Source organism: Cuculus canorus, chromosome 26 (genome assembly GCF_017976375.1).
Source record: "Cuculus canorus isolate bCucCan1 chromosome 26, bCucCan1.pri, whole genome shotgun sequence".
Lineage (NCBI taxonomy): Eukaryota > Metazoa > Chordata > Aves > Cuculiformes > Cuculidae > Cuculus > Cuculus canorus.
The window spans coordinates 335348-363184 of record NC_071426.1 but is presented as its reverse complement, the minus strand read 5'-3'; the positions used below and the strand labels follow the sequence as shown (position 1 = coordinate 363184).

Here is a 27837-nt window from a genome sequence, read left to right as displayed (position 1 = left end):
GCCCTGTTCTGCAGCTTCCTGAACACTCTGCCAACCCAACTTTTTTATTCCTAACCCCGTGCAATCTGTGTAGGGACAAGCAAGTCAGCCTAAGCTGTGCACCGAGCACACTTTTCACTTTATATTACCCAAAGGAATGAGCCGCTATTATGAAATCATTAAATTAATAACTTGGTAATATAGGCAGATATATAAAACAATCTGTTCCTAGAACAAAAGAAATTACTACGTTCCAAACATTCATCATTTAATTTAACAGTGAATTAAAGCAGCATACATAATTTCACCCTCAAAATGTCAATAGCATTATGTAAATAGAGCTTGGCGTCCTCGTGGTGACAGCGTTTGCTGGCAGTGCCCACGTGGGAGAAGGTGCCCAGGCACAGGGGAACGTCCTCTGGCACCCACTGCCAACTGACAGCGATAGATCAGATGCTCCCCTCTTAATTAAGGATGTGATAAACATTCAAATCACTTGGCAGGATGAGAAAGGAGAAGAAAGAGGTGGCTTGGTTTGTGGAGAGGGTAAACAAGGGACCACAGAGTGGTTTGGAGAGGATGCTCGCAGGGAAGTGGATGCAGTGAGCTTGTGGCTCCCGAGGGCTGCAGGGATGGGGCTAGTGTCAGAGAATCGTGGAATGGTTTGGGTTGGAAGGGACCTCAAAATGCATCCAGTGCCACTCCTGCCTTGGGCAGGGACACCTCCCACTGGATCAGGGGCTCCAAGCCCCATCCAACCTGGCCTGGAACACCTCCAGGGATGGGGCAGCCACCACTGCTCTGGGCAACCTGGGCCAGGGCCTCCCACTCTCATCTTGAAGAATTTCTTCCTATTGTCTAATCTAATTCTTCCCCCTCTCATTTTAAAGCCGCTCCCTCTCATCCTGTCCCTGCCCTCCCTGATCAAGAGGCCTCTCCTCAGCTTTCCTGGAGCCCCTTTCAGTGCTGGAGGCTGCTCTAAAGTCTCCCTGGGCTCTTTTCCAGGCTGAACAACCGCAACTCTCTCAGCCTGTCCCCGTATGGAAGGTCCTTCAACCCTCAGATCATCACTGCTATCTCCTCTGGACCTGTTCCAACCATTCCATGTCCTTCTTCTGCTGGAGATTCCAGAACTGGACACAGGGCTCCAGGTGGGGTCTTGCCAAAGCGGAGTAGAGGGGGACATTCCCCTTCTTTGCCCTATTGACCACGTTTCTTTGGATGCAGCCCACGACTCAGTTGGCCCTCACACCAGCACCAAGGTGCAATAAAACGCCCAGCTCATGTTGAGCCCCACAATCTCGGTTAATTTTTGGCTATGCCAACAATTCCCCAGGGGGAAAATAAAGCCCTGAGCCCCTCAGATCCTGTTTCTGCACCTTTTCTATTACCAATCCATCCAGAGGAAAGGAAAAGCTGTACTCAAATCCAGTATTCAAATCCACCTGACTCCTATCTCACTTCTTCTTTCTTAATTTTCTTTCCATTTGTGCCACCTAATATTTTTCCCTTTTGTTTGAAATTAATTTGCTGTAATTTATGGGAGCGTATTTTGATTGCTTTTGATTAAGTTTAACAAGCAGAAAAAAAAGGCTGCTGTGTGAGACATCAAAGCAAACAAATCCGTTTTCTGGGTCCGCTTGTGCATAATTAATAAATGCTGTCACTCCTCGTACAGTAAATATATCTATTACGTTACAATGAAATATGTGTTGTAGCAATTAATACACGCAACAAAAATATGTCCTGGGTAAATGCACAAAAATCTGGGAGAAGAAGTCAGTTGCTTGCATAACATCTGGTATTTGGGGCAATTCAGAAAGGGGAGAAGTTTTCTTTGGAGACAAAAGTCAAAGGAGTGCTCGGCTGCTGCTGCGACCACAGCAGCTGAAATTACAGCAGGGGCGGAAATTCATAGAAACACAGAATAGTTTGGGTTGGAAGAGACCTCAAAGTCCCATTCCAGCCCCTGCCATGGGCAGGGACACCTCCCACTGGATCGGGGGATCCAAGCCCCATCCAACCTGGCCTGGAACCCCTCCAGGGATGGGGCAGCCCCCACTGCTCTGGGCAACCTGGGCCAGGGCCTCATCACCCTTTCAGGAGAACATTTCTTCCTAAGATCTCATCTCAGTCTCCCCTCTTTCAGATGAAAACCATCCCCCCTCATCCTGTCCCTGCCCTCCCTGATCCAGAGCCCCTCCCCAGCTTTCCTGGAGCCCCTTTCAGCAGTGGAAGCTGCTCTAAGGTCTCCCCACAGCCTTCTCTTCTCCAGGCTGAACAACCCCGTCCCTCTCAGCCTGTCCTCACACGGGATGTGCTCCAGCCCTCGGATCATCTCTGTGGCCTCCTCTGGCCTTGCTCAAACAGCTCCATGTCCTCCCCGTGCTGAGGACTCCAGAACAGGATGCAGGGCTCCAGGTGGTGTCTCACCAGAGCGGAGCAGAAGGGCAAAATCCATGATTTCTCCGGGCAAACAGAGCCAGTGCATCCCCACTCAAATCCTGGTGGGCAATCACCTTTTTCTGGCCAAACCTCCTGTAATCCAGGCTGGAAACTGTGGAGAAGGTCACAACCTGGCTTCTCCTGGAAAGAAGCATCAGCTCAGGGATGCTCTGGAAGCTGTTCTTCTTAATTTCCCTCTTAATTGCCCTAAACACAGGTTTGGGTCCATCAGTCCTGAGAAAACACAGGGTTGAACCCTTTGACAGCAATTCACTGTCTTTTACTGCCAGAATTTACAGGTGGAGGGAACAGAAAGTAGCAAAGATGTGGGGGAATAAATATGCTAAAACAATGGCAGCGCCTGGAAAAGGGGGGAAAAAATAGCCCTGGACAGTTGGTGCCACTTCTAAACACATTAAATATTTATGGGCCCTTGCTCGTAGTTTCAAATGAGCTTTAAATTGAATGGAGGTTATTTTCTAGGTAATTAAAAATGGAGAGATGGAGGGGACTGTTTATGGGAAGCCGTAAAACCACAGCTACTGAGATTATTACCAAGGCATCCTCTTCCACTGCATCCCAGCTGGTTGCATCCCACTTCCATTGCATCCCAGGCTGTTGCATCTTCGTCTGCTGCAACCTGAGCTGTTGCATCCCACTTCCACTATGCCCTAGGTGGTTGCATCCCCCTCCCACTGCATCCCAGGCTGTTACATCCTGGGTGACTGCATCCCTTTTGCTCATGTGGCTAACCAAATGCCGACACACATTCCATCCCCCCCCAGGTATTATCTGCCTGTGATCATATTTTCCCATCTCACCTGTAAAGCTGTGTGGGATGAGCTGACAGACTTCTCTGGACCACCTCTGGTTTTCCAAGTGATGCTGGAGCACCTGGAGACCAAAATATCATCCCATCACAGGGCCCAAGACTGGATCCTGTCCTGGGGGCTGGGTGGCTGAGCTGGGGATGAGTTTGACACCTCCCAAACTCCTTTTAATTCCAGAGTTCAGCAAAACCCAACAGCTTGGAGATCATTTCCAAGAACAGTCCCCTTCCATCCCCGCACGGAGTCATTAACATCCCGCTCCGCAGCGGGGCTCTAACTCAGCCTGTTATTAATGTCAGTTCCGCTGCAAACCTATTCCTGTGCAAATTAATCCTTCAGGGAGCGGAAAACCTCCTGGACCGTGGATGCGTGTACACCAGCCGTGCTCTCTGCACCCCGGCAATCACAAGTGCTCCCCACTCCAGTCTCTTTGTAGAAAGTCACCCTGATGGGACCAGGGCGGCTGAGAAGCTTGGGTTGGGGGTGCCTGCTTGCACCCACCTGCATGGCGTAGCAGAGCCCGTGTGGCCGAGGAGAAGGAGCCACGATCCATGACCTGCCTGGCAGCTGCTGTAAGTCAGCGTGACAGCCCTGTGCTCGGGCCATGCTGGCCAGGAGCCTGACCTTCCTCCCCACTGAGGTCTTCTTCCTCCCGATCTCCCCTTTCCCAGCACCTCCCTGCTGCCAGACCAGCCTTCAAACACCCCCAGCACATCTGCTATAGAGGAGCTCCAAATAACTCTATGTTTCCTTTCTTTTGTTGCTTTTTGCCCTGTTTGGCCAGCACTGTGTTTTTTATATCGTGATGCTCTGATGCAAGGATAATGAGTCGCAGCCTTTCCAACCCTTCTGAGAAACCCCAGAATGCAGCAGAAACAAAACCAAGTCCCCGGGATGAGCAGATGTAGCTTCAGGTCACGTTCTCCAGCTGCATCTCGCTGGGGTTTGGATGAGATGCTGGAGGAAGCGGGAAAGGGTCTGACCTCAGAGCCAGGAGCAAGGGAGGGATAAAGGACAGGATATCCCCATCTTAAGATGTCTCCTCTACCAGGGGAGGATCTGGTGGCCCCAGGTCCATCTCAGCATCTTCCCAGAGCTGCATGGGCCTTGAGGTCCCACTCAACCCAAACCATTTCATGATCTCTTCACGTTTCAGCAGCAGGACAGCCATTTGGGAAGGTGATGGCTTCACCCCTACTGTTGCCCTGGGATTGCTTGGGATAATTCAGGACTACATCCTGCCAGCACAGAGGGAGCGGGCTGAGGATGCCCAGCTGGGGGTCGAGGACCCACGCAATGACTTTTTGCCTCTTATTAATGAGGGGAAACAGGAGGGGAACAAGTGCAGTTAGAAAGAAGGAACAAGAAAGGGAATGGGGGAGAGTAGAGGGAAGGAAGGGAGATTAACAAACAAACAAAAAATCCCCAACTCCATCAGAGCGGAGGCTACAAAACAAATTAAAGTTGTTATGGCAACTGGTGTGTGTGGGCAGTAACACACGTCTCCAAACGCATGGAATTAAAACAAGCGTCATGTTCAGCAGCTAATTGAATACCGCCGGCCAAGCTCGCTGCCTCGTGGTGCGGCCGGCTCGCCGGGACACCTCCGCATTCCTGGGGCCAGAGAGTTGCAGCTGGGCTCTGGATCAGTCCTGGGCTTCGTGATGGCTTCCAGACACCCATCCTGCTGGGATGAGCAGTGGGTTTGCTTCCTAAAACCCTCAGCCAGTGGTTGGGTTCAACAGGGAGAGCAACATGCGGGTACCAACATCTCCCGTGGTACCCATGGGGCACCAGCATCTCCCAGGGATAGAGGGGGGTGGGAGCCACAGCAGATCCTGGGTGGGAGAAGCCAAGGCTTTCCAGTCCCATCCCTCCCCCTTCCCCACACAAGTGATTTTCTCCAGAGATGACTTGGCAAGGTCAACAAAAGGACCCTGAGGCCACAGCGTGATGGAAACAGTGCAGCCCTTGTTCCTCCTGTGCCCCTCGAGGGATCGGCCCTTTCTCCTGCCCAACAAACCCGGGGGGATTGGACTCTCTGTAAAATGCTGCCTTTATGTAGGAAAGGTCTGGAAATGAGGATTTTGGGGAAGCTGGAGAACCATACCCCATTTATCAGCACCAGAGCAAAACAGGACTGCAACCAAAACACCTTAACCACTTCACTGCCAGCCTGGGGGTTTTCCCTTCTTGGAAGAATCAAAGAGCAGAGCAGTCAATGCTCCTCCAAGGACGGGTGTTGGGCAACATGCATGATGCTTTTTTGGGGGAAAAAAAGGTCCATCAACACTTCACCGTGCATGCCAGGCAGGTTTGCAATTCATGCTGCAACCACCTGTTGCACCTTCCCAGCTCTCTGCTTAATCCTCCTTGACATCCCAGTTGCTTCTGCTTCTATAATGAATATACAGACACGGAATTAGAAGAGCCCGTGCTCCGTTTTATTTTACCCACTGAGTCTAATTAACGTATGCAAAGATGCAGCACTCAAGGAATAATTCACGAGGACATGGGTGGGCAGGAGGGAACCCGGCAGGCACTGAGCAGCATCGCTCCTGCACAAACCTTGTCCTAGCTTCAGCTGGAACAGCAAAACCTTGGAGCCACTTAATTGCAGAGGCTTTAAAGAGCTTTCCTAAATTTTACAGCCCTTTAAAACACTCCGGCAAAACCTAATGAATTCCTTTACTGAACGAGCCTGCCGGTTGCCCCTCTTAGCACCCCAGGGTAATGCGCCATATATCACAGCTGTCAGAGAATTATTACAAGTGCCTTTCATAATTTGCTTTCTATAACCCCACGTAAACCCCAGGACCTGCTTTTCATGTCCATGCATTTCTTCCCAGGGCCAAAGGTTACATAAAAGTGCTTCAGTGGTTGCAGTTTTTCCTGGTAGAAGATGAGGGCTTTGTTCTTTCGATACAGTCTCCTGAAGGGCAGACTGCCCAGGGTTTCATGGAATCATAGAATAGTTTGTGTTGGAAGGAACCTTAAAGATCATCCAGTTCCAACCCCCTTGCCGTGGGCAGGGACACCTCCCACTGGATCAGGGGCTCCAAGCCCCATCCAACCTGGCCTGGAACCCCTCCAGGGATGGGGCAGCCACCACTGCTCTGGGCAACAGGGCCAGGGCCTCCCCACCCTCATCATGCTTGCCTCTCTCTTTTTTCCCTAGTTACCTGTTTTTGGAGAACAAGGAACCAACCTCCCTGCAGGGACCCCCAGACCACCAAAACCTCATTGTTCCTGTCTGGGTGGGGTCTCAGCAGAGCTGAGCAGAGGGACAGATTCTCCTCCCTCCCTGCTGGTCCCACTGCTCTGGATGCAGTCCAAGACGTGTGGTTTCTGGGCTGAGTGCACATTGCTGGCTCACATTGAGCTTCTCACCCCACAGCACCCCAAGTCCTTCTCCTCAGTGCTGCTCCCAATCTGCCCAGCCTGTGTTTGGGATTGCCCTGACACAGGCAAACAGCTCTTCAAATAAAGTTATTAAACCAAATGTTCTAGAAAGCACTTTCCCCCTCAAGTTTGCAGGCACTTTAAGTTTTATACATTTGTATTTTTGGTACAAACAGAAGCTATTTTAAAAAATGTGTCTGAAAACACTTTTTCTTTTTCTTTTTTTTGTTAGCGTTCCCGCCAGTTGGCATTTCCTGCAAGCAGCACAGGGAGTTTTTCACCGCTGCAAAAGCCTGCCTGCAGAAAACTACCTCGAACAGCCCTCATGGCAGCACTGAGCTTGATTTATGGCAGCGAGCGATGGAGCACAGGTGAGCACCCCAGTGAGGAAAAGAAAACAACTCCAGCAAGGCAGGATGCTGAAGGTGAAACCATTAGTGGATAAAAGCTTCCCGTCCCCTCTACCCCTGCGTGGCCCTCACTGCCCCCTGGGTAGCTGAGGCACAGAGCTCTTGGATGCTCCTCTGATGGCCAAGAGCAAAGAGCTCGGCAAATTATGCCCAGCATTAAGCAAGATGCTTTGGTCTCCAACAAGGTTCAATTGCTTCCATGATTTAAATTGCCTCCTAGCTGGTCAGATGTGAGGTGTGGCTGTGAAACAGAGACTTCCATCCACTAAACAGAGAGGAAATCCTCATGGATTCATCTGTTCTAATGGGACCATCTGTTCTAATGGGATCTCTTGTGAGACTTCATCTGGAATACTGTGTCCATTTCTGGAATCCTCAACATAAGAAGGAGGTTGAGCTGTTGGAACCGGACCAGAGGAGGCCACAAAGATCATCAGAGGGCTGGAGCACTTTTCCTAACAGAACAGGCTAAGAGAGTTGGGATTGTTCAGCCTGGAGAAGAGAAGGCTCCGAGGAGACCTTAGAGCGACCTTCCAGTACCTGAAGGGGCTAGAGGAAAGCTGGAGAGGGGCTGTTCATAAAGGCTTGTGGTGATAGGATGAGGGGGAATGGGTACAAACTGGAGAGGGCAGATTTAGTGTTTAGGCCCTTCTAAGGCCACCAACAGATCATGTCCTCAAATACGACATCTGCTCGTCTTTTAAAACCCTCCAGGGATGGTGACTCAACCCTCTCCCAGGGCAGCCTCTTCCAATGCTGGACAATCCTTTCAGGAAAGAAATTCCTCCTAAAATCCAACCTAAATCTCCTCTGGCACATCCTGAGGCCATTTCTCCTTGTCTTGTCATTGGCTACCAGGGAGAGGAGATCGACCCCCACCTCATCACAACCTCCTTTCCAGGAGCTGCAGAGAGCTATGAGGTCTCCCCTTAATCTCCTGTTCTCCAGACTAAACAACCCCAGGTCCTGCAGCCGCTCATCATAAGACTTGCACTCTAAAATCTCGCAGGAACGTAAGCGTCAAGCTGTCCCTTGTACTTCTAGAGCAAGAATTGAACACAATTTATTGCCCAGCTCCTTTATCGAAGGATGAGGAGGCTGTCTCCGGAAAAGCTTTCGCAGCTTTCTTCAATTATTGTTTTATGCAACATCAAAAAAAAAAAATGTTTTCAGCACTTTCTCATATCAAGGAAGTAATTGAGTCAAAATGAAGAAGAAATTATCTATGAAGTTAATTATCTAGCAGACATGGTTTACACTCAGTCATTTTTCACCACCACGCAGTAACTGGAAGCACAGGCATTTTTCTTTCCTGTAATTAATGCACTTGGGATATGTGGGGAAAGCACCAGGGTTAGTTTTTGGTTGGAGGAGTGCATGTTGGAGGCAAGTTATTACCCACCCGAGCAGAGAGGGGATGGGAACATCAGAAAAGCAGAGTGAGAGCAGCCAGGCAGTTTTCAAGCTGGCTCGGACAACTCCTGCGTGCAATTGGCGACGAGATTGCCCCAAGCACAGGCTCGGTTTGGGAGCTGCCTTCCAGCAAGAGGAGCGAGTCCATGTGAGGGGCCAGCACAGGGACCTCAGCTCCGATTAGGAGCTTTCTCATGCCAGGAAAAAGGAAAACCAGAGCTTCTGCCAGCCTGATGCAAACAAGTGCTTGAGTTTCCCCAGGCTGAAGCTGTGGTTTGCTTGCTGGCAGCCTGTGTGTGGTAACTGCTCTGGGCTTCCAACAAGCAGAAGTGGCTGCTGTCATCAGTCCAGAGTTTCCGAGCATCTTCCCGAGTCAGGAGGACACAAGCAGCTTCCTCAATAATTTCCCTCCCTGTAGCCAGTTTCCACAGAGACTTTTCCAGTGCTGATGAAGGGATCCTTTCAGTCCTGTCCCCATGCAGGGATGCCCAGTCCCAGACAAAGCCCTCACCTTCTGCTCTGGGGTTGCTCTGCCCAGAGCCCAGGCAGAGCTCGGCAGGAGGGACTCAAAGCCTCAGCACACAAGGCAGAGCGAGTGCCCAGCTCCACCTGGAGCAGAACATACATTAAAGCCCCCTTTCTCCAGCTTTGCCCACTACTCGACAGCCAAAGCAGAAGAGCATCCCCAAGAAAGAGCCTTGCAACATCCCACACTCCGTGCCAGGCACAGAGACCAAATGCAGAGTGCAATAAGAGCAGTTCAAAGCAAGGAAGCAAACCCAAGCAAGGACACTAGTGAGCTTCGATGGGAAAGGGGCTCCACATTGCTCCTCCCAAGTCCCTTTGCTCTTGCAAAGCCACAGTAAGCAGCCTAAGGGAAGGGAGGACTCCCCTCTTTTTGGCTCTGGTGGGGCTGTCTGGGTACCAGGGCGTCAAAGGGACTGGGATGGTGCTTTGCTCTGTGAGCACGTGTCTATCCATGAGTGAAATCTGCTTTGAAATAAAAATCACCTTCCACCTCCAGGATATTTCACAGCAGAGGAGCAACGTGTCCCTCCATCCGCAGGCAGCTCGGAGCCCCCAGTTCTACCCCTGCTCCCTGCCCTACACTGGGCAACTAGTGCTGCTCAGGGGTTTATGCTCCAGACATGGATTTTGTTTCTGATCGTAACACACATTTAGAAATCATATCTGAGCACTGAGGTCTCCACAGGAGCTGAACCTGCACCTGCAGGACAGCAGGGTGATGCTGCGGGGACCTACCTGGCTGCTTACCTGCCCCTCTTTACACTAGAGATGGGAGTGTCCTCATCATCCCTGCTGACATCCCTTTCCCAAAGAGGAAGATTTAGGAAAGCAAAACCTAGAGTGAGCCAGGAAGAGTCCCTGCCTCCAGAGAGACAGAGCAGTGACCCCTGGCACAGCACACAACTGGTATTTCCCCCTGCCTTTCTCCTTGATTTAATTCATTGTTCATTTACTGCAGTAATTATATTAGGAAAGTGTAACGCAGAACACAGGAATCCCTCAGAGGCTGCTAATTGTTGCTGGAACGAGGCCATTTTGGGCAGTAATTGAGAGAAACACAGCTGATCCTACAGCCCCCTCCCCACGGGGAAATGCCACAGCTGAGACCACTTGGGGCAAAGCCCCATACCACCCCTCGTTAGCCACCACCTTAATTGCCTGGTGAGATTAGGGTTCTTACTGATATAAAATTGGGTTTTTTTGCACAGGGGAGGTGGTAGAGATCACAAATGCTACTGAGAAAAGTCACTTTTATACATAAAAAAAAAAAAATCACATATATGTAAAGCAGGACCCCACCGTGTTTTCAAGCCAGCACCATAAGCTTTGAGGACCTCTTGGTCACCCCCTGAGCCTGCCATCTCCTCAGGGATGGTTTCTGTAACTGGCCAGGGCACATCCAAGCTCCTTTTTGACTCCTTGCTGTCTCCAGTCCCAGCAGCACTGGGATGTGGGGCAGAGGTCCCCCGAGTCAACCCCCCCAAAGCCCCTCTCCAGCCATTCCCCTAGAATGAAGGTGAGGGTCCTGGTTTTTCTGCTGTGTGGCATCCCGCAACCCAAATCCTTTAAGTCTCCTGGGGTCATCTGAGGTCCCAGGACCTGTGAGATTCTCCAGAGCTTCACTTATGATATTAAAGATAAGAAAATGAATCAATTCTGGTTTCCTCTCCTTGCCACAGACCTCACCAAGCCTCTTGCTGGCTTCCTTCTCTGCCAAGATTATCCCAGATAACAATGACAGCTGATTTGAGATGTTTGGTGCCTTGCTGGAATTGTTCCTGTTTAACAAAAGGGAACAGTTTCCTACATCCTCCTTTCTTTTTCTCTCCCTGCTGGAACAGCATCAAGTGAACTTCAGAGCTTGAGGATCAAGAGGTTTCTAAACTTGAGCGTCCCTATCCCTGACCCATGGCTCCACTCATCGCCACGTGGCTGGCAAGAGGTTATTTTTATGCCTTTACAATTAAACACGGCACAATGGGGTGGGAAAAAAGCTATTTCTTGTGAAGTGAAGCAGCTCAGGAAAGTTAACGAGGCAAAAGTGGACTTGGAGGTGTCAGGAGTGCCCTAAGGTGAAAACTTATTTAACAGAGGATTACAAAGACGGAGGAAGGAGAAGACACCTGCCCAGCCACACTAGTCTGGGCACTTATTAAAGCCTAAAGGAGAACATCAGATTAATTATCATAGAAACATAGAATGCTTTGGGTTGGAAGGGACCTTTACAGGTCATCCAGTCCAACTCCCTGCAGGAGCAGGGACATCTTCAACAAGAGCAGGTTGCTCAGAGCCTCATCCAACCCAACCTTGAACACCTCCAGGGATGGAGCCTCCACCACCTCCCCAGGCAGCCCGGGCCAGGGCTTCTCCACCCTCATCGTGGTGAATTATAGAGAGCAAAGGTGCCATTCCATCTATTTTTGATCACCCCTTGTGTTGGAAGAGTCTTTCCATTTCACTCCAGCTGCCATTGGTGGGAGAGATGGGCCAAAATCCAACAGGTTGCACCACGGGTGACCAAATCCTGAACCAGGGCACCAGGAAACTTGATCTTATAGAAACAAACTGCCCTCATGCACAAACTGCACAGGGGATGCACAGCTTAGGGTACTCCCAGGATTTGGGAAGCGGTGGCAGGCACCTCCTTGCAACATCATGCTTGTGTATCTGGGTTAGCAGAGAAAAAGAGAAGGAAAATCCCCTGTTTGCAGGCAGCCCTGGTCCCGCACGCTTAACAGCCCTCAGTTAGGTACAAGTCCTGGAGCTGCTGAACTCCTTGCTCAGCTGGGACATCTGGAAGCCAACAAGTCCCTACAGATCCTTGGGCCCATTCCCACAGGTTGTTTTTTGCAGGCTGTTTTCTGTTCCTTTGGTCACACCGAAGCTGCAAGTAGCCAAAAACCACCAGAGCACCTCTGCCACCCTCACACCTGTATCCAGCACACAGGACCCATCCCTACTGTGACAGTATGCATGGATGAGGGATTGTCCATGCTGCCGTTTGCAGTGCAGACCCGGGAGAACCTGCACAAGGTCTCCAAGCAGCCTTTTGGTCCAGACAAGATGAGGTTTGGCTCCAGCTGAGAAGGGCGGAAAACCTACACGGCTCTGTTTGTGCTGCTCCTCAAAAAGGACCTTTCCAAACCACCACCATGCAAATGAAATCCTCATATACATCACGTAGGCTCTGCCAGTAGGGAAGGCAGCGATTTAGCACGCCGCATTAGCTCTGCTGCATCCTCCAGAACGATTTCCCACAGCCTCCTTCCACCGCTTCGCAAGCACGGAGCATTTTGTCCCCTTGCCCGCCTTCTAGAAAGGGCTTTGTGTTTGGAGAGAAAGACATAGCAAGGCTTTGAGAGGATAACTCACTGGGATTTTGTATCTCGGATTCAGCAGCCCCAGCACCGAGATCAGCACTTCCACGGTGAAGAGCTTAGCTTTCAGCAGCTCAAGGCACGAGGCACCTGGATGAAGGCAGCACGCTAATCAGCATGGCTAATGCCTTCATCCCAAACATCTGCAGATTCAGCAGCTCCAGTACAATCTCTGCAGCCAGGACTCAGCCAGGGCAGGTACAGCTGCCATTTGGGTTGCTTCCAGCAGCTCCAGGTGCTGCTCTGCTTCTTGCCCCACCAGCATGGCCATGGGTGCTTGGGAAGGGCACAGCACGGCCGCAGGGGCTTAGGAAGAGCACAGCACATCCAAAACACCCACAAGAGCCAGGGGCAACTCTAAACTCAGCTCTTCGCTTTCTGCTGATGCCTCCTTAGCTGGAAGACACGTGGAGCTCCCAGGAATTGCATGGACATCTTCAGAAGGGGTGCAGGTACCCGGCGAGCAGCAGATGTGGCATCATCTACCAGATGGAGACTTTTCATCCTGACCTTCTCTAGCAAAGGAGCTCATTCTCCTTTCAGGAAAGCCTTGTCTTCCCAGTCTTCTTGGGGAAGAAGAAAATCAAACCTCAACCAAGAAAAGCAACTTGCCCTGTATTTTATACTCCCTTTCCTATAGAAACACAGAGTTGGTGGTCAGCAGGTGAAGATGCCTCTGTTGAACTTGGAACCCCCAGCCGAAGGATGGCTGGGAGCACCAGCATCAGGGCAGCCAGGATTTCAGCTCACCCCCACACAAGGGACCCCAAACTTGGCTGGCGAGCGCCTCAAACACTGCCCTTCATGCCTCGATGCCTTTTTCGGTGCCAAACCGCTCAGCACATCTGGCTCGTTCTTTCCAAGCTGTCATTTTCCTGGCTTTTAGAGGAGAGAATAGGGTAAAGAGCAGCCTGGGTTTGCAACGCGCCTCCTGCGAGAGACGTGACATGTTTATTTTCCCCGCGCCAACTTCCACATCAAACGGGTTTGCTTTTTTTTCCGCGCTGCAAAAGGGAATATAGATCCATCCCTCCCCTTGCCACGAGTGCCCGGCTCCTTGCAAACAGCCCAGCCGGTCCTTCCACCCCGATTCCAGCATCCCCAGGTCCACGAGCTGCCCCTTCCACGAGCAGAGCACGATGGGGGAAGGTTGATGCTTCTGCTCACGAGCAGCAAAGTGGAAAAAGAAACCCAAATTATCTTCGTCTGACTTGAAAAAAACTCACTGCTTCGCGTGACCCAGATCTCAGTGTTTCAGCTTGGTTTTTAAGTGCTGTCAGGTTGCTTGTGGTGGAGGGGAAAGACATTAAAGAAAGGGGATGGTATTTTCAAAAACAAAGTTATTGCACATAAAAAAAACCAACCCTGCCACACGGGAACGTGTCAGCTCCTTTGAAATATTTCCTTGTTTGCTTGTCTCCTGGAGCAAAAACAGACAGGGAATTGTTCACAGCATTGCAAAGCATTGACCCAAATCCCTGCATCACTGCAGCTGAAGGGGCCGCATCCCTCCCCGAGGCTTGGGAGGCTCGGCCGGACACAGACCCATGCGCAGGCGGAGCTCGGTGCTGCTTTGTCCCAAGGTTGGTTGTTCTTGGTTTATTATTTTTTGTTTGTTCGTTGGTTTGTTTTCTTTTTTGCTTTTATATTATAGACATTATTAAAAAAAATAAAATTTACAATAATACATTTGAAAGTTGTTGCCGTTTGAGCAATTTGTTTTAAAAATAAAAGGGAAAAAAAAAGGAAATTAAAAAAGCCACACTGTCGATGCCTATGGTTATGTATATACATACATATCTGTAGGTATAGGTGAGTGGTATATACGTACACTATATATGTATATAGAAAAGAAAGAGAGGAACATATAGAGGTTTCCAACCACCAACAGGTTGGATTCCATCCCAACCCAACTGTGACTGGACAAAAATGAAGATATAAGAAAGGAAAATCTCCCCCTCAAAGTGATGGATTGGAAACATCAGAACAACCTCACGGCGTTTGACCAGGACTCGCTATTCTCTTCCATTTTAAGACTCGCCTTGACCACAGTAAAGAAAGAAAAACCAAAACCAAAAATCCTACCAACAACATCAAGAGCTCGAGAGTGTCCCTTCGGAGGATGTAGAAGAGCTTCCCAATGGCGAGTCCATCCACCGGGATGCTTCAATGCGGAAACCTCACTGTACCTGCAGCCACCCCACACCACCCAGGTTGATGGGGCCTGCAAGAAACCTCTGCCCAAGCTCTGCTCGATGCTTATTTTCCCTTCCTGGTGCCACTTGCAGCTCTGGAGCTCCTGTTGCAGGGCACTTGGAGGGGTTTTACCACGAGCTGCTTCAGAAAAAAAAACCCAATGTGTCTTAGAAGACCAAAATAAAAAGTGAAAAATGAAAACAGGAAGAAAACCACCAAAGTTTCCGAGCATGGTGAGGGTCCTCCTGCCACCCGGCATTCCCTGGGCTCAGCAGCCCTGGTGTTTCTGAGATTTTCAGTCTCCGGCACGAGGCGACACCTTCCCTTCCCCATCGCCGCAACAGGAACTGAGGGGAGAGCAAGCGTGGTGCAAGTGTCCCTGTCCCGTCGGCCACTGCCTTCTTTGCCCCTCTACAACACCAGCTGCAGCAGGAGAATGGGCACAATGGGCAGGATCCGGCCCGCCCAATGTTGGCTGCCGCCTGCCTTCTGGTCCACGAATGTCTTCTGGTCTGGCATGATGTCCGTGGTCAGCTGGGTCTGTGGGCAAGGGGAGAGCAGGGATTCATAGAATGGGTTGGGTTGGAAGGGACCTCAAACCCATCCAGTTCCACCTCCTGCCATGAGCAGGGACACCTCCCACTGGATCAGGGGATCCAAGCCCCATCCAACCTGGCCTTGAACCCCTCCAGGAATGGGGCAGCCACCACTGCTCTGGGCAACCTGGGCCAGGGCCTCCCCACTGTCACAGCAAAACATTTCCCCCTGAGATCTCATCATCTCAATCTCCTCTCTTGCAACTAAAAACCATTCCCCCTCATCTTCTCCCTGCCTTCCCTGATCCAGAGCCCCTCCCCAGCTTTCCTGGAGCCCCTTTCAGCCCTGGAATCTGCTCTAAGATCTACTTGGAGCCTTCTCTTCTCCAGACTGAACCCCAACTCTCTCAGTCTGTCCTCGTACAGGAGGTTCTCCAGACCTCTCATCATCTCTGTGGCCTCCCCTGGACTCACTTCAACAGCTCCGTGTCCTTCCTGTGCTGAGGACTCCAGAACTGGACACAGGGTCCAGGTGGGGTCTCACCAGAGAGAAGCAGAGGGGCAGAATCCCCTCCCTGCTGGTCCCACTGCTCTGGATGCAGCCCAGGACATGGTTGGTTTCTGGGCAGTGAGTGCACACTGCCAGCTCATGTTGAGCTTCTCCTCTGCCAGTACACGAAGCCTTTCTCATCAGTGTCCTTTTGGAGGAAAATTATCCAACCTTGAAAACCACCTATTTTTGCCCTCCAGTCAGTGACACCAGTGGTTCCTAGGACAGTGCTTGTCTGGGACATCCTTCCCAAGCTATTTGCAGTGAGAAACACCTCCCTGTCCCAGGACCCGCCGCTGCGTGCTCCCCCCTGCCAGAGACGTACCTCTGAGTAGCACAGACTCTGCTCTTTGGACTTGTTTAGCTTCGTTCCCTGGTCCTGGAGAGGAGAAAGGAGGAGGAAGACTTAAGGCAGATCTGTGCACGCAGAGCAGCTCCTGCCCACGGTCACCCCCAAGGTTTGGGACCCCCAAATTCCCCTGGGAGCTGCCATGTCCCAGGCGATGCCTGTGGTCCTGTGCACAGGGCTTTGGAAACTGACTCAGAGCCCATGGCTGGTATCGAAGCATCAAGTCTCTCCACGCGCTTCTTAAACACCCAGGGCTGTCAGAAGTGCTTTGTGAAAGGTAAAGAAGAAAGGAAAGGGGTTCAATCCTTCTCCTCGCTCGGCTCAGGGGCTTTGCTGGGCTCTTGCCTGAAGCAGGAGAGAACAACACAAGGCTGCAAGCACTCTTGTAGATTCATCCCAGCCTGAGGTTTGCCCCTATCATACTCCCTGTTGCAAATATTCCTGCCAAGGACTCTGCCTTTACCCCTGCGACACCCATCAGCCATGGTCTCGTGCCCCTCTCCTCTCCCAGCAGCACTTTACCAAGTGCATGAAGCCACAAGCCCAGTACAGTGCAAGAAAAGATGTATTTTCCAGGTTTCCCACAACCGTATGGAATTGAAGCTATTTTCACCCCCAAGAAGTAGGAGAAGTTGGGCTTGGGGAAGCTATACCAACCTCATCCTGGGCACTGAGCCGTGCCAGGCAGGGGATGATGTGAGGCAAGGGGATCGGCAGGGCACAGATCCCCCCTTTCCCCACACCAGGCAGTGCCCAGATCCTCAATTACCAGGCATGGCTGGATCCTGCCAGCTACCTGTGTACCAACGCCCCATCCAGACCAAGATGCGTTCACTGAGCGGACTTTTCGCTGCCAATCTCCTGGCTAATGGACCTACTGATGGTCCAGACCAATGCCTTCAGTTTGCAGCAGTGACCGGATTCAGGTCCTACCTGGATGGAGGTGCAGGTGGTGATGACACTTGTGTCATACATGGTGTTGCTGTCATTGATGTCATCTGGCAAGGCAGGGTTCTTCTCCGTCTTCGGAGGCAGGGTGACAGGTGGCGAGGGGTTCTTGGGGGAGACGTTCACGTCGGTGCCGTTGCCAAAGGCTTGGATGGCATTTCCTGGGGGCAGAAGATGTTGGGGGCGGGCTGAGCCCCAGCAGTGATGGGGCAGGGAAAGGAGGGGGACAGGGAAGAGCCTTACGGAGACAAGGGTTTTCCGTGAAGTCTTGGAGGAACTTCTCGCACTCCTCTTCCATGTTGCCACTGCCTTTGCAGGAACACCAGGGCGAGATGGTGATGCTGGTGGTGCTGGCATCAACGTAGTTGGGCGTCATGTCAAAGCCTGTCCCCAAGTGAGGAGAAGGAAGAATGATGAGGGCCTGCAGTGGGAGAGATCCTACACCATCCCGACTCCCCAGCACTCACCGATGAGCCCTGCGTAGGAGCCCAGGCATGCCTGGTAGTTGTCCCCAGGGCAACTCGTCAGCGATTGGAAGGAAGCTTGGCAGTTTGTGTGGAAATCAGCCAGCCGGGATCTGGGTGCAAAGAGCAAGAGGAAGAGGGATGGGATTGCACCACCGCTCCTGGCCCAGAGCAACTCGGCAGCAAAGAGCAACGGCTTAAAAAGATAAAGGCAAGAAAAGAGGATAAATGTGATCGAGAGAAGGGGATCTAAATGGGACCAAGACTAGGAAGGTGCAACTTCTTGTCTCTTCTCCATTCACCCCAGCCTGCCAGAGGGTCACAGGCAAGGAAGGGGTGTCTGCCTGTGGATGGGCACCCACTGGGGGAACACAGGACCCTCGTTCCTCCATCCTTTACTCCCCACCTCCCAGCCCTCTCCAAGCACCACTTGACTGGCAGAGCACACCATAAACTTCACAACCTCATTTGGCCGTGCTGCTCCCAGCATCATTACACGACTGTAAAATTTCACTGCTTGTTTTTATCTTCCCCTTGAAACGTTATAGCTTAGAGTGCAATTAAAATGCCTGAGATTGGGGGTTACATTTTCCTTTCTTCTTTTGCAGTCAAGAAGGGCGAAAAACAAAAGGAAGCCTGGCAGAAGACCCCGGGGGTGCTGAGATGCTCATGCCCTGCCTGCCCTCTTCTCCATCCATTTGCCCTTCTTCATCTCTCCCTGCCTACCTTTCTCTTCCACCCCTGTTTACACTCAGCTCTGGGGGCAGAGCAGAGGCAGAAAGAGCAGCAGTGGAGTGAACCAGCAGGACCAGGAGGAATAAAGACAGGAGAAGAGAAGCTGATCTCCACTCCTAACCCGATTACTGGCTTGGTTACTCCTCATCTTCTCTCACTGCTTGGTGTAATGCATGGAAAAAGCCCAAGAAGCAATGGAAGCAGAGTTATTTCCAGGTGTATCTGGTTCTGCTGACACAAACCCATGCTTTCCATCCAATACTCCGAGGATTTTTCTGGGGATAAATCAAACCAGTGAGGTGGAAAGATAAAGAAATGGGAAGGATGTAGGAAAGGATGGACAGATGGACCAGGTGGACAGATGGATGGGCAGCAGTTTTCCGAAGTGACTCAGTCATTAAAGGAATAGACGCGAGGCTGAATTGTGGCCCAGGCTGGATCTCAATCACAGGGAGGAATTGCTGCGAAGCAGCCAAGTTGCTGACACTGTAGATGAGACCTTGCATTTCACAACAGAAAATCTCCTCAGCTCCTTTTTTTTCCCCGCACTTCATATAGAAAGAAGGCATACATTATTTTCTTTAGCTTCCTTTTCCTTCCTTCTTAATTAAATGTCATCTTTGTCCAAGCAGTGATTGAATCATCCAGCAGTACCTGCCTAAAGCCACAGGAGCGGATGGAAATAAAGGGTAGGAATCGTGTTATTTTTTTTTTAAATAAGAATGATTTGTTTTCAGAGGGTTACGGAGGAACAAATGAAGCGGTGATGGAATGAAGCAGGAGGGACCTGCAGTGATACCTTACAACTATCCAGAGCTGTTCATCACACCCCATCTCAAGTGCACGAAGGGAGCTGGAGGAGGGGCAGGTACCACCGCAAGGCAGCCAGTGTGGGAAGGACATAAGAGGGAACAAAGCACAGCTGCTCAGGGCTGGCCCAGAGCTCTGGATGCTCCATGGGAGAACGCAGTGCTTTCCTAGAGACTTTTGCTGCTTCCAGCCATCCGTGACTGGGGCTTTTTCCAGGTCATGGAGTTTCACAGCCACCGATGCAACTATATCCTGTAGAGCAGCTGAACCTCTTCTGGGGATGCCAGTGCCACCCCACAGCAAGCTCCTCTGCCGAGCCAGGGGTTTGGCAAGAGCCATCTACGCACTCGGAATCTTCCTGCTTCCCACAGCTGGGCATGCGGGTCACACTCAGCTTCCGCTGGATGATGGGCTGACGACAGTGTGAATTGGATTCTTCTCCCACTTAAAGCAGCTGCTTGACCCACTTATAGCCTCCCAACAGGCTGTGAATTTCCAGGGCAAGGTCAACCTCTTCATCTGGGTTATTCAACCACTCCTGACAAAAACACAGGATTCCTGGGCACCACCGCACTCTTCTACATGTCAGACTCTAATAAATAGGGGCCATGGAGATGATCTGAGGGCTGGTGCACCTCCTGGATGAGGACAGGCTGAGAGAGGTGGGGTTGTTCAGCCTGGAGAAGAGAAGGCTGCAGGGAGACCTTAGAGCAGCTTCCAGTATTGAAAGAGACTCCAGGAAAGCTGGGGAAGGACTTTTGATCAGGGAGGGCAGGGATAGGATGAGAGGGAACGGTTTGAAGCTGAAAGAGGGGAAATTGAGATGAGATCCTGAGAGAAATGTTTTTCTGTGAGGGTGGGGAGGTCCTGCCCATGGCAGGGGGTGGAACTGGATGGGCTTTTTGAGGTTGCTTCTAATCCAAACCATTCTATGATTCTATGAAATGGCAATAACACAACTACCACCACCTCTCTCCCCCCTTCCTCCTGCAAACAAGACACACCCAGACTATGCATGGGTTATTTTGGTCAGACCCACGTTTATTTTTCCTCCCTAGTGATTTAGAAAGAAACTCTCCATGCCAGCAATGCAGAGGGAAGCCAGGGGCTCCCATCCTGCACCCATTCCTGGAACCAACGCTTGGCTTTTAGCACACCTTCTCCCTCATTAGAGCTGTGCACGAAGCCCAGCACATGCAGAAAAGCTTTTCCAGGGGACTTCTGCAGCACTCAGCCCTCCCTGCAGCCAAATGCATCCTCAAGTCAAAGGACGCTACTCCTCACTTAATCATAGAATGGGCTGTATTGGAAGGGACCCTCAAGCCCATCCAGTTCCAACCCTTTACCAAGGGCAGGGACACCTCCCACTGGATCAGGTTGGTGGGAGGAAGGGGATAACGCAAGGCGGTTGCTGCAGAGCAGAAAATCTTCAACTCCTCTCCTTTCACACAATCCGCATCGCATGAAGGTATTTAAGCTCCCTCCTCCCCTCCGAGGGAGATAAATAAAGTTTCCGACAGCGTTTCCCCTCTCCCCAAATTAAAGGCGAAAGCCCGTCAGTTCTCTTAAGGAACTGTGGCAAGTTCATCACCGAGCACCACGCACATTTGTCACGCTGCTCCCCAGGGCTCTGCTCCTGGCTTGTAGCATCCTCTAAGGCAAATGTTATTCTTTTCATAATACATGACAAGCCAGCTGGTAATCTTTCCAGAATATCCAAGCCAGATGTCACTCTTTCCGTTGCACACAATGAGTTTGCAGTCGCTGGATCAGACTCTAACTGCCAGGAATAAACCTTACTGGAGCCGGCCCATAGCTTCTCATATTTCTGCTTTTAAGTGCCCGGGCGAAAAAAACGAGAGGGAGCCAAGTCCATCTTAGCAGAAACAGGAGGGATTTGTGCCAAATTGCTGGCTGGCAGCTCGAGGCAGCAGGTGGGTCTGGCTGGGCTCTGCCTGCAAACGCCAGACCTGTGCTGGCAGCTGGGTCAGGGATGGGGAAAAAGGATGATGGTGAAGAGCTGCAGAGCACAGCTTCAGCCAGGATGTTATTTTCCTGAAAGGCCTCCAAGAATAAGGAGGATTAACAAAAATTTATTATATATAAAAACTCATATATCACACCCTAAACCCACTCCAAGTGTCGGTTTTCAAATGAAGGGGGACACAAGCAGCTTCTCTTTGATGTATGAAGAAAATACACTTGATTGAAAGTTCCAGGCTCCAGGAAAGCTGGGGAGGGGCTATGATCAGGGAGGGCAGGGTTAGGACAAGGGGAATGGTTTGAAGCTGAAGGATGAGAGATTGAGATGAGACCTTGGGGAGAAAGGTTCTTCTGTGAGCGTGGGGAGGCCCTGGCCCAGGGTGCCCAGAGCAGTGGTGGCTGCCCCATCCCTGGAGGGGTTCCAGGCCAGGTTGGATGGGACTTGGAGCCCCTGATCCAGTGGGAGGTGTCCCTGCCCATGGCAGGGGGTGGGACTGGGTGGACTTGGAGGTCCCTTCCCACCCAAACCATACCATGATTCATGGGTGAAAGGAGCAGAACCATGCCCAGCAGAAGCAGCCTCAGGGATGCAGAGGTTTTAACACCTCTCTTTCTCCTTGCCCAACTCCAGACACCACCCAGGGATCTGTGTTCCTGCCATGCACACATTATACTTCTGGTGCTTCTACTTCTCATTTAGGGGACTTTGTGCATCACTGTGGGGTCCATCCCGTCAGCTCCTTCCTGCTCCCTCATCTCCTAGCCTTTTATCATGCAGGAACTCAGAAGCAGCTTGCCAGCACCAGCAAGACACCCTCGCTCTGACATTAAAAGTCACCTACACAGCAGAGGATTTTTGATCGGTGCTGGTTCTTTTTCACTTTGCTCGTTGGTGCATTGCAATTTTTGAAGCAGCAGAAGCCCCAGAACAGATGCAAAGTGCCTAATTGGGTGCTAATTGTTCCCCATCACCACATGCCTATGAGAAGTCCAAGCCAGTAGGTAATAACCCATCAAAGCAAACGGTATCAGGCTCTTGAATATTTCATGCCAAAAATGTCCAAGATGCGGAGATTACTCAAGACATGTTTTCACAGGCAATTTACACGAACCAAGTTAAAATGGCATTAATAGACACAAGCATTGAGATGCAGCTGGGAAACGTACTTCGCCCTCCCCTGCAGAGCAGCGGATGTTCAAGAAGCTGCACCAACATGCAAAAAACTCAGCAAGACATGAAAAAACCACGGGCCTGCTGGGCATCCTCCTCCTGACACTCGCTCTGCCTGCTCATCCTGATGGATATGAACGCTTCAGAAGGCAGGAGATACTGAGATTAAAACAAAATTAGCCTCAAACACCAAGAAGAGCGGCCAGGTAAATCAAAGAGCCCTCAGGATAAGGATCAGCCACAGAAATGAGGGAAGACAGACCAAAACTCCACTTTTCTGGATGCTCCTCTACCAATGCTAGTAAATAGTTCACAGTGAGGGGGGAAAAGATCAATGGAAATATTTATTTTATCCAGGAAAAGCTACCTGCCACCTCTGGAGACCGCAGTCACCTGCTCTGGTGTGAGCCAGAAGGGTTTTATTCCTGCTTTTAGTGACAATCCTTTCTCCACGGTAGCACAGCATCTCTGTAGGATGAGCAGCTCCCATCCCAGAGCTGCCCCTCGCGCAGGGAGATGGGGCAGCAGGAAGGAGGCAAAGAGAGAGAAAGAGAAGAGAAAGCCCCAAATCAGAGCAGAGCTAAGTCAGCAAGAGGGAAAATCAGGAGGACAAACACACACCAGAGCAATTGCTAAGTTAGGAGGCATTAATTAAGAAGTCCAGTTCTCCCTTTGTGTTTTTAGGACACCGCATTTTGATTCATCACAGATAAGAGCAGTTGGAAGCCTTTTTTTCTTTTTTATCCTCTTGCCTGTGCTCAAACCCTATCATTACCCGGTAAGAGAAGGGAAGAATTAAACGCACGCATCATTTGATTTTAATTGAAGGACTGTTCTATTTCATTGAACTGCTAACTAAGCCGAACAGGAGATTGTGTTTACATAAGCAAACCCTGAGTCAGTATAGACTTGCTGTCACATTAAGTCAATACTTATGAAGGCTCCCTATTTAATTATTCAGTGCGAATTGACTTATTATTGTGTTAAGAGCATGGTTAGCCTTGAGCAAAGTGGCCACAGAGCAGAGAGAGATCCCTTCCAGCTGCCTTTGCACATGGGTGCTTATGGGGTCCCAGGGGAGAAGCACCCTGGGGGCTGCCCTACTGGTTCCCTCCCTCTGTCCCCCCCACAGGAAGTCAAAGCCACCAGCCTTTCATAGAATCATGGAATGGTTTAGGTTTGAAGGGACCTCCAAGTCCACCCAGTCCCACCCCCTGCCATGGGCAGGGACACCTCCCACTGGATCAGGGGCTCCAAGCCCCATCCAACCTGGCCTGGAACCCCTCCAGGGATGGGGCAGCCACCACTGCTCTGGGCACCCTGGGCCAGGGCCTCCCCACCCTCACAGAAAAATATTTCTCCAAAGATCTCATCTCAATATCCCCTCTTTCAGCTTTCTCCCTCATCCTCTCCCTGTCCTCCCCGATCAAGAGCCCCTTCCCAGTTTTCCTGGAGTCTCTTTCAATACTGGAAGCTGCTCTGAGGTCTTCCTGCAGCCTTCTCTTCTCCAGGCTGAATGACCCCAACTCTCTCAGCCTGTCCTCGTGCTCCAGCCCTCAGATCATCTCTGTAGCCTCCTCTGGACTCGATCCAATGGCTCCATGTCCTTCCTGTGCTGAGGACCACAGAACTGGATGCAGGGGGCAGAATCCCCTCCCTAACTGGTCCCATTGCTTTGGATGGAGCCCAGGACACTGTTGGTTTCTGGGCTGTGAGTGCACGTTGCTGGCTTATGTTGAGCTTCTCATCCCCCAGCACCCCCAGTCCTTCTCAAGGCTGCTCTCAATTCATTCTCTGCCCAGCCTGTAATCATGCTGCAATTTCAACCTTTGCTAATTGAAAGCTGGATTACGAGGCTTCCCTCTGCAGCTTATGCACAGCCCTGGTGCAGCCACTCGCCCTGAGGACCCATCAGCCATACCCTGTGCCCCTCCAGACGTAAGCATTGCTCCACTCTGCCAGCTCCTAGAGCCTCTGGTAAATCCAGGAGCATTTTTCCCTTCCTCCTCCTCCTTCTTCTTCTTCCCAGACAGCGATGTGGACAGCAGAGCTGTACTTCTGAGCCACTCTCATTACACGGCGTAATGAGAAAGTTGAGCTGCCGCTCCGCTGTTTGTCAAGGAAACATCCATTATAGATGGCATTTTGTCTGCGCTAAACAAAGGGCGTGAAGACAAGGACGTGGGTTTAAATAAAAAGCGTTTTGTTCCCATGTTTGGTGTTTAATCAATACCAAGCCAGCCTGGATGCGTTCCTTCCCTCGCACACATCCTGAGCCAAGCTGCCCTCGTGGGTCCTCGGGTGACGAAGCAAGGCTTCCCCTCCTTGAGGCGTCTCTCCTGACTTAGCATCCCAACTCCAGCCAAAGAGAGAGATGGTTTCTACTGTGCAAAACCCAATCTCCTTGGTGCACAGACACAAGGGTCCTGTGAGGAGCTGAGCAGGATTTGTCCCCCCCGATTCCCAGCCACAAAAAGGGGAGAAATCTCAGGCAGAGGAAACATCACCCTGGGTTTGGGTGCTGAGGAGCTACAGCCAGTGGAGGCTGGGAAATTCTTCAGCACCAGCATCGCTGAAGCATATAAGACCAGATTATTTGTGTTCCCGACTTGCTGATGCTAGATGAAAAATACAGCAAACTGCAGCTGCTGAAATCAGCTCTTTTCTCCCCTTTCCTTCCCTTTCCCCTTCGCTGAGGTTAGTGTTTTGCAAAAGGTTTTTATATTCTGGGAGCTAAAACCTGTCCGTTGCAATCAGACACAAAGCTCAGGGAGTTTGTCAGGCTCCTCCGTTGCGCTGGGAAAAGCTTCCTGGCATGAAAAGCTTCACAGATTGCAGCGATCTGAGCCTGATTGCTCCTGTGCTCACAGCCAGGAGTTGGGCAAAAGGGTTTGCATCTCACCAGAGAGTTTTAGCAGCATCACAGACCATTTGACTTGCTTTGTCTGAGGCAAAGTCCAGAATCTCAGCCCTGATCCTACACCCCACTCCTGGGAGGGGAAGAACACAGGAAGAATGCTTGCCCTTGCTGGGATCTGAGCCCATGCAGGGATGTGAGCTCAGGGGCCGCATTCTGACTCCTTCATGTCCTCAGCCTCTGTGTGGTGCAGGCTGGAGGAGCTGCACAGCATCCTCCAGGCAATTCAGAGCCCATTCCATGCCAGAATGCTGCCCGCTGGCCAAAACACCCCAGTCCAAACCATTCAGAAAAACATCACCTTCCTTCAGCAGTGATGGAAGAACTGGTGGTTTTTATCTCCCCAGCTTTGTGACTACTGATGGGACAGGGCCTGGTGTTCAACAACCACTTCACCACCAGCCCCGCACAGCTGGAAAGTGGTGGCAGAAAGCCATGAAAACCTCCGGAATGAGCATTTCCCATACTGGAGATAAGTCAATAATTTGATTTTTCTTCTCCCCCAGCTCCACTGTTTCTTTTGGAAACACAATGTCAGGGTGGGTTTTGTCCTGCAGGAGCAGCAGCCCCTACAAGGTGCAGCTCCCCGAGCCCAGCTCAGCAGCAGAAATCTCCCAGCAAAGTCCTATGCCAGCACTGAGGGCTTCACCGTTCATTAGGCATTCAGCCAGGAGGCTTAATTACACTCGCAGCCCGCACGGGAGCATTATCTCATCTCCTATCATCACTAGGTTTCAGAGCCGCTTGCTGATCTGCTTCTGGGTTTAATGCCCTTGCCAGTCTCACGTGTAGATAAGAAGGATGAGCAGCAATCCACGATGCCAGCCTGATAAGCTCAGGCATCAACGGGAAATCCCACGGCAGCCCCCAGCCTTGCTTTGCCCAAAAGCAGCTCTGGATGATGGGACACAGAGGCATTTCGTGCCCGGTTGCTACTGGGTGGAAGCTGGTGGGCGCAGAGGTCATAGGAAGGAGGACAAAGCCTGCACACTCTGCTTATACCCGTTCCCAGCACCTAGTGATGATCTTGGCTGAGGCTCCCTGCCAATGCTTTGTTATTTATAAACGCAGAGGGCTTTGGAGAGGCAGGAGAGAGAAGAGAGCCCTCCTCAATAACAGGCAGCCCTGCAGATCACCCTGCACCAGCAAAACAAGCCCAGAGACACTCAGCAAAGGGGATTCCAACCAATCAAACCCACTGTGCCCACACATAGGTGCAAACTTTGCCAGGCTGTTACAGAAGAGCAACACAGCTGCTCCTCCAGAGCTGGACCAGCAGCATCTCAAGAGGTCCTGGAGCCATGTACCAGAGTTGGTAGATCGCTACGTTGGGTCCACTGGTAATGCAGGGCCCTCTGCATTACCAGTGAACGATACCCCCTTGTACCAAGCCTAAAACCACCCTAAATACATGGCACATCCACATGGGTCAAACTCCTCCGACAAGGGGCAAACAGCAGCTGCCAGAGGCATTTGCATCACCCACAGGGTGTTCAGACAGCCCAGATGTCAGTCACCTCCTGAGCCTGGGCTTTCCCAGCTTGCTTGGTGCTCTCAGCCTGGAAGAGCTGGGAAACACCAGGAATGTGCACGGACGGGGAGACGAAGCTGTGAGAGAAAAGGCAGGTCCATGCCCAGCTCTAAGTTTGGAAATGAGACCTAAGGCAATGGGAGCTGCGAATCCCTGCCCATCTTTATACCAGGGTGGATGGACTCATGGATGTTGGGTAGACAGGCAGCTAACATCAGGCAGAGAGGAGAGCAGGCTCTCGGGCAAATCTCTCCCTAACAATGCTTCTCTTTCACCAGCTCTCTCATCCATCCTTCCCCCATGGGCCAGGGATGCGATGTCCACGTGTCCATCAGGCACAGCATGACATTCCTTCATCCCTTGGGAGACGTGCCAGCAGGAGACTTCCACATCGAGGTGGAGGCGGGGAAATAGCAGCAAGGAACATCAAGTACAGCCTGCATAGGCATACCTGCCCCCAGGGCAAGTACAAGGCACACACAGCCCTCTGCCAGAGCCCTCTCCATCCTAAAAGCCAGGGAGAACGAAGCCAGACATTCTCTGCCTTGCAAAGCAACACCAATAGAGAAAAAAAAATCCTTTTCTCCACTCCAGCTCATCTCAGGTGCTGGGCACAACTCACCCCAGGTAGGTCAGTGCTTCTAAACCCTTCTGTAGCAGCAAACACAAGGAGGTCAAGCAAGCTGCTGGAGGGAGACAGTATCTCAGAGCATCTCTGGGCACCAGCTCCCAGCTGCAGGCTCTTAACCCCTCTCACGGAGGGGTTCAAAGAATGTGCAGACGTGGCACTTCAGGACACAGTTTAGCAGGCATGGTGGGGCTGGGCTGACGGTTGGACTGGATGAGCTTAGGAGACTTTTCCAGCCTCAATGATTCTATGAATTTCATTTCATGCAGTAACAGGCTTATAATTAATGCTTGGCAACTCTGTGGCCTCTCCAGTCCCCATAATACACTGCTAACACACGTTTTCCCCCCTCTGTGAGCAGATGCATCCGCAGCATTTAACGTCAGCCCTGCTGACGGAGAGGTGCTGCCATTAATTTGGCCACAACTCAGCGCAGCCCTGGTATCTTTTATTCATAGACACTGCCTTATTGTATTGCTTTTTGATAAAAAGCCACATTCCGGTGTTTCAAACACAGTCGCTTGCAGCCAAACAAAGACCTGAAGCTGGGTTATTTATTTATTTCGCCAACAGGCTCTGGGAAACTCCATCACCTTGATGGCAAAAAGACCCTCCTCTTGGAAGGAAACATGTTC

General features: G+C 51.2%; 1 protein-coding gene across 1 annotated transcript in view; it reads right to left on the bottom strand.

Moving 5' to 3' along the window:
• Positions 1 to 3115: 3115 nt before the first annotated feature.
• The window catches only part of GFRA2 (GDNF family receptor alpha 2), a 39902-nt gene continuing 15180 nt past the window's right edge, over positions 3116 to 27837 (bottom strand). Inside the window, exons 5-9 of the mRNA XM_054088992.1 lie at positions 17431 to 17540; positions 17207 to 17347; positions 16949 to 17124; positions 15992 to 16045; positions 3116 to 15120 (exon numbers count right to left, since the gene is read on the bottom strand). Of these exons, the coding sequence (XP_053944967.1) occupies positions 14992 to 15120; positions 15992 to 16045; positions 16949 to 17124; positions 17207 to 17347; positions 17431 to 17540 (610 nt within the window). The 3' untranslated portion in view covers positions 3116 to 14991. The remainder of the gene's footprint in view (positions 15121 to 15991; positions 16046 to 16948; positions 17125 to 17206; positions 17348 to 17430; positions 17541 to 27837) is intronic.